We start from the raw sequence: 7190 nt of genomic DNA on the forward strand, positions 1-7190 counted from the left end.
TGTGTAATAATTTTTGTGTCTAAATATAATAAAGGTTCTAAGAATTTTTGGGACTAAATGTAATAAATGTCCTAAATGCAGTGTAATAATGGCCATGATTGACAAATGGTTGATTGATTGTAATAATTTTTGGGTCTAAATGTAATACAGTTCCTATGTGTAATAATTTTAGGGTCTAAATGTAATAAAGGTTCTAATTGTAATAAGTTTTGGATCTAAATGTAATAAAGGTCCTATGTGAAATTCTTTTGGGTCTAAATGTAATAAAGGTTCTAATTGTAATAAGTTTTGGGTCTAAATGTAATAAAGGTGCTATGTGTGATAATTATTGTTTGCTCAAATTCGGTCATACTAATTACCGTCAACAGGGCCGCCAAGAGCGGCCACGAGCCCCGTGACATCTTCGTTGCCACGACCCATTAGTTGAGGGTCTGGGGCCGCCCAGGGCCTCGGGGGGGGGGGGCCCCAGACCCTCAACTAATGGGTCGTTATTAATATTGCGCTGTACCAGAACAACGATATAAACAATACAGATAAAAATACAAATAACAATTTATGAAAAGGCACCTCTTTAACAAAATGGGGAAAAAAATCAAACCTGGCAACGAAACAGAGCTGTCCTTAAAATTGGATAACAACCTGGCAATTAATTATTTATAAAAAAAACGTCGCGAGTCGCTACCGTCATGAATCGCTGGGAAAGAACGTTGTTTTTGGTAATAAAATGCGAAAAAGTGGTGTAATTAGTGAGAGAACTGGATGAAAAAGAATTGTAAGATATTGTTAGGAGCGCACAGTAGGTAAAAAGACAATTTTTGAAGATAGAAGTGTTATAGTACTAAAGTGCATTAGCGCCGAAAATTTGAATGCAAAGCCGAACTATGCCTAGGCCAAAATGAAATTTATTGTTGTTTTTTATTGTTGCCTTTAGGCTTTACATACATATATAGGTGATGTACTGGTCCTTTGGATGCAGGACTAAAGTCCTCTATATCCAGATCCAAACCGGGCAATTCATTAATGGTGCTAAAAAATTGGCGCTAATGCACTTTTGCACCATACTTTTAATTCTTAATTTTCTTACCTCAATGTTCTTCTCACAGCCACAACATATAATTTTAAAACATTTTTACATGATTCAACCACTCACAAAAAGTACATTTTCCAACGAAAAAATACCTTTATAAATAAAGGTTGATAGTGATACAGCATTTCCATGCTTGCTAGCACCGCCAAGCTCTCTCTATTTTGCAATCAGTAAGAAATTGCCAGAATGTCCGAGTCAATTCTTAAATTTCTAAATTACTAAACTAAGGACAGTGAATCATAATTTTCGACAACAAATGTGGCATCATGCAGTACCATCTTTTTGTTCAACTTTCTTGTTGTAATCGAGGTTCATCAAACAACCTTTTAGCATTGGCTTTGCTAATTGTTCTGCTAGATTATGCCATTAAATTGGCCTAGGCCCTATTAATGTCTGTGTATGCATTTAAATCATTACTAATCTTTTTAAAGTAATAATATTGTACATGGATTGTGAATTTCATGTCACATAATCAAACACCATACAATATAACGCATACCTGAAATGACACTCGAATGCAAATAGATATGTTTTTATAAATGTTTAATTACATAAAACTTCACACTGTAAACTCTGACATTCTGGCTATTTCTTACTAATTGCAAAATGGCAGTAGCTTGTCGTGCTAGCGAGCACAGATTTGCTGTACTTATTTGTTAAAAAGGTACTTTGTGAGTGGTTGAATCATGTGAACATGTTTGATAATGTTTTGACTGTGAGAAGAACATTGAGGTAAAAAAATTAAGAATTAAATGTTAGGTACGAAAGTGCATTAGCGCCAAAACGTGAACCTGAGAGTTTGTTAACAAAATAAAGACTGCAGAAAAATAACGCTTTGTCTTTGATATGACTACTAGTGTCAATGATGGCAGATCTGGTGGAAAAAAGGCCTAAAGTAGAATTAACTGAAGATGACTATCGAAAACTCCAACTTCAAATCCATCGTGCACTTGAAGATCAAGAACTGAACACTCTCAAGTTCTTATGCCTTGATGAATCTATTGGACTCCAATTTGGAACGCTAGAATCTTGTAAAAATGGTCTTGATATTTTTTCAAATTTGGAAAAACTCTTGCATCTTTCTAACAAGAAATTGGATCTACTCATCGAACTCATGGATCTCATACGACGTCCTGATTTACAATGCAAAGTAGAAGGAAAATGTGATAATCTAGAAGAGAAAAAGAGGATAATATCCCCTTACAGGTGTGTTCTATTGGGTACATATTTAATAAACCGAATTAATCACCAAACCAAAGCCTATATAGTGGGTATAACATCAAAACAAACAGCTAGGTGGCAGTTTTTCCACAAAATAATAAGCTTCCACTCGAGTAATTTTGAGTCTTTAAACTCCTCAAACTTTTTATTTGTACATTTTATCTTAAAATAACTTATGGAAAAGGCTTGGTAAATATTTGTTTAATAAACAGCACAGATTGGCCTGCTAGTTTTGAAATGGAGTGATGAAAGAAACAAATGGAAAACTTGAACATTTCTGCATAGCCTCCTCGCGTGAACACGGGCCCAGCCCTAGACTAGAGAGTCATACAAATAAGGTTTTCCTGACTCATTGACCATCGTAGTCAAGAGAAACATCTTATTCTACAATTCAGCAATTTAAGTTTGTCCAAGTTTAAATATTTCATACAGAAATTGCAATAAAGTGACTTGGTGACAGTATTTAAGCTGAATATGTACCTCTAATCAAAAGCGATCACCTTAGTCAGCGCTGGCTTTGGAGAGTTCCGCCAGCGACGGGCCTGGGCCCCCTAGAAATCCTCTCAAAATTCTTCATACTTTTAGTCTGAATGAAAATTTAAATCAAATCAACTATTGTAGTTAATCTCATGTATCTATGAATCATTCAAAATGTGTACATTGTTATAAAAAGTATCATCTACGCTAACTTCATTACATTTTAGACGATTTAATAGACACCACTTTCGACTCCACTCAATGCATTAGCATAGTAGGAGTTTACGATGTAAACAATTTTTAATACTCAATCGGCCAAATTTTGAAGACCTCATCTAAGGTGACTAATTCGGTATATTGGAACAATCTGTTAATAATAAAAATATTTTGTTTGTGATGAGTTAAAAACAGTAAGAGTCAATTATATGATTTACTTACTTTTGTTTTAAGCTTTGAGGACAGTCCTACACCCGTCGCCCTACAAATGATCTCTGATCTTGGTGATTGACGACCTGACACCCTTCTGTTTGAAAATTGACTGACTGGACTGTCATTAAAAATGATTTGTTAGGCATCCAGGCCCTATTAAAATATTACAAACTTCATTCGCATAGAAAACATTTATTAGTAAATTAAACAAAAAACTTACCTTTTAGAAAGGAAAATACATAATAATTTCTGATATTGTTGATATATTTTTGATACATATTGATATATAAAATAATATATATGTTTCTCTCATATTTTCTTAATCCATTTTTCTTGTGTGAATTGTAAATTTAATAAACCTATTCTATATAAAATTTTAGTTTGATCTCTATTTTTATTCAAAATAACTATCTAGATGAGAAGTTTTATTAAAAATAAAATAATAATCTAAACAAGAGTTTGACCTAATATACTAATGTTTTTTTTTAATCAACTCATAGATTTTACATATTTTTATATATGTTCTGTAATAATAAAAAATCTGTATATGTTATTTGTTATTAGGAGAATGGTGCTGGAATTGACAAATGTTATAAGCGATAATGAGTTAAAGGAGTTAAAGGAGTCAACATTGAAATCAAAGTTAACTTACAACAAAATTGCAGACATGCAAAAGCCAATACAAATGATGTATGCTCTTGAACAGCAGGGTATCATAGCACCTAACGATGTAGAGTACCTGAATACAATTTTTGAACATCTAAACAGAAAATTGTTTGCAGGTGTAGTATTGAAGTACCAGCAGGAAGGTATGTCTTTATTTTTTCCTTTACTGTGCATTGTTGAGCTTGGTGGTTAAGTCTTGCTGTTTGATGGAGTAGAGGTGCAGAGATGATATTTGCATGTTTTTACTGTATTATAATTGTACAGTAAAATTAGATGTGTTAGACAAGGACATGATCTCGCCCAGCAGGACTATGGTTGGTGCACTCTCATGAGTCTTTAGGCAAGTGCTGCACATTCTCAGATGGGATAGATCGTATCTCACCTCCAGTGTTAAACCAAGAATTTCTCTGTATTTGTAACTTAAAATAATAAAATATATTAGAATTGTGAGCAAACCATGTATAAAATATGCAAAAAGAAACAAGAAACAACTAGAATATTGAAAACCTCTTATCTAGTGCATTACAATGATCCATATATTTATGACTTTCCTGTATAAAGCAAGATGCAATTCTTTGTATAGTCTGTGTAACTTAAAATGTATCTGGGTAAAGGGGCCTAAACATGTTTGCGATACAGACACCTTTTCACATAAATGCATTATAAGTAGAAAATAACTTGAATCGATGTCACTCAGTGAATGTGGATGGTCGAAGTGCAGGTCAAAGTGACATGATACTGTAGTGTCGCTCATAAAGAGGGAGTACAAAACCCTCAAACAGATGCTCATTTACCCCAAAAAATGTCTAATTTTCTTCAGATATACCTATTTTGAAATTTGAATGATTTTAGACAATAAACCACCATTTTAACACGCTTATGGTCACACACCAGCTAGTAGCTACATCCCCGAAGCCAAGCTTTTTTTCTGTCAGTATGAACAAGGATCCCCTAAAAAAGTTGGATATACATAAAATACTTATTATTAACGTTTATTCTCACTAGTGTTGATCGGGAAATACAAGATGGACTGCAAGCCACATGGTTTGTGCATTATCATCAATAACGTCAAATTTTCACCTCCTTCATCAAGCTTAGTTCTTGAAGAACGTAAAGGCTCAGAAAAGGATAAAGGTAACCACTGCTCTTATTGAATACTACTGTATTGCTATTTTTTAATATTATCATTATTAAACCACAATTATTGTTTAATAATATAAATCCTATTATTATTATTAAGGAGACACCTTCGAAATAAAAAAAGTGTCCCCTTAATAGGGGTGTTAGTCCCTGTGAAGGGGTTAGCTGTAAATATGCAGTGTTAAAAGATACACATTCTTTCATTTTGTGGCCAAAAATCATTCTGATTTTAATTTGAAAGCTAAATAATATAGCTTTCAAATTGATATCATTATGATTTTATTTGAAAACTAATAATTTAGCCTATAGGGTCATTCCGTGCCAACTCGACAAATTTTCAGAAAATCGTGGCTGGGTACCGTCTCAGATTTTCTTGAAACTCGGATATAATGTGCACCAACATGTCTGACGAACAAACCCAAAATTTGACTTGCCAATTCCAAGTCGTTTAGAAGTTACGGCCATTTGAAATTTTAGGGTCATACCCCTTTTTAGCTATCAATTATGACATAAAAATACCCAAATCAGTTATTAAATGGGTCTTATGCAACAAATTATTAATATATAGTTGGAAATGTTTCACCACAAAAAATTCCGGATTTTCAACTTATCCTTTTAGGGGGTAATCGTAGGTCAAAAGGTCATTCGGAACAAAAAATGCACAAAAATGCCTCATTTTCATGGTGACCTTTGACCCTGTGGGCAAGTATGCTTTTTGTTAAAACTTGCACCATTAATTAATTTACATATGATGATCAGATGTTCCAAATATCAGCTTGGTGTCTTTATCCCTTCATGTTTAAAAAGCGATTTGAAAAGGGGTATATTTTTCAATTTGCGACAGTATCAGTGCGTAAATGTGATAAAATTAATTTTTGAATAACGATAATATTAAAAATAATCTGCCTAGACCCTTGAAACTTATAATTCTAAAACAACTTTATGTTCCTATTTCAGGCATGCAGTTCATTAAGGGATATAGTGTTTCATTAGTAAGATATGGCCCCCCAAAAATGGCCCAAGTGCAAGAATTGCGCAATAAAATTGTATTTACTGTTGATTTCAAATGAGCATAATACTATCCGTGTACTGTCTAGAGCCGTGAAACCTTTCATTCTAGGACAATTTTTTGTGTTGATTTCAGTTATGCAGTCTGTTAAAGGGATAAATTGTTTAATTAGTAAGATATTATACCCCAAAAATGGCCCAAATGCAAGAATTGTGCAATAAAATTGTGTTACGATTGATTTCAAATGAGCATAATATTATCTGTGAACGGTCTAGAGGCATGAAACCTTTCATTCTAAGACAACTTTTTGTGCTGATTGCAGTTATGCATTTTGTTAAAGGGATCCATTGTTTAATTAGTAAGATATTTTGCCCCAAAAATGGCCCAAGCGCAAAATTGCACCATAACATTGTGCGACTATTTTGATATTTAAAATGAGTATAACATTAACAGTGTACAGTTCAGAACCATGTAAACTTAAATTCTAGTACATATTTGTACACTTATTTAATTCATGCAGTTTGTTAAGGGATACAGACTTTTATCTTACTAACTAATAGTTAGTAAGATAGTTTGCCCCAAAAATGGCCCAAGTGCAACAATCAAGCAATAACATTGTGTGACATTGAATTTAAATGAGCATAAATTTTACATTGTACTGTCTAGAGCCATGAAACTTTTACTTCAAAAACAACCTTTTGTGCTTATTTCAGTCATGCACTCAGGTGGTAAGGGACACAATGTTTAATTATTAAGATATTGGGCCCCCAAAAATGGCTCTTGTGCGAGAATGGTGAAAAGCACTGTTATTTCACAATTCTGGGGTCGGTACAATATCTTACTAATTAAAGACTGTGTTCCTTAACCAGACTACGTGACTGAAATAAGCACAAAAGTTTTTCTAGAATTAAAGGTTTTATGGCTATAGGCAGTAGTACACTGATAATATTGTGCTCATATTTAAAATATATGTTACTATGCAATTCTTGCACTTGAGCCATTTTTTGGTGCAAAATATCATACTAACTAACCCCTCTGTCCCTTAACAGACGTCATGAATTAAATAAGCATACAAATGTGTACTAGAATATAGGTTTCATGGTTCTAAACAGAACACTGTTAATGTTATGCTCATTTGAAATATATCAATATTAGTCGCAC

General features: G+C 33.3%; 1 protein-coding gene across 1 annotated transcript in view; it reads left to right on the plus strand.

The window, feature by feature from the left end:
• The first annotated feature begins 594 nt into the window (after positions 1 to 594).
• The window catches only part of LOC117107596 (caspase-3-like), a 10381-nt gene continuing 3785 nt past the window's right edge, over positions 595 to 7190 (plus strand). Inside the window, exons 1-4 of the mRNA XM_033249298.1 lie at positions 595 to 772; positions 1945 to 2293; positions 3779 to 4023; positions 4886 to 5014. Coding sequence (XP_033105189.1) covers positions 760 to 772; positions 1945 to 2293; positions 3779 to 4023; positions 4886 to 5014 — 736 coding nt within the window. The 5' untranslated portion in view covers positions 595 to 759. The remainder of the gene's footprint in view (positions 773 to 1944; positions 2294 to 3778; positions 4024 to 4885; positions 5015 to 7190) is intronic.

Source organism: Anneissia japonica, unplaced genomic scaffold, assembly GCF_011630105.1.
Source record: "Anneissia japonica isolate Jap-2015-1 unplaced genomic scaffold, ASM1163010v1 scaffold2266_len499427_cov150, whole genome shotgun sequence".
Taxonomy (NCBI): Eukaryota; Metazoa; Echinodermata; class Crinoidea; order Comatulida; family Comatulidae; genus Anneissia; species Anneissia japonica.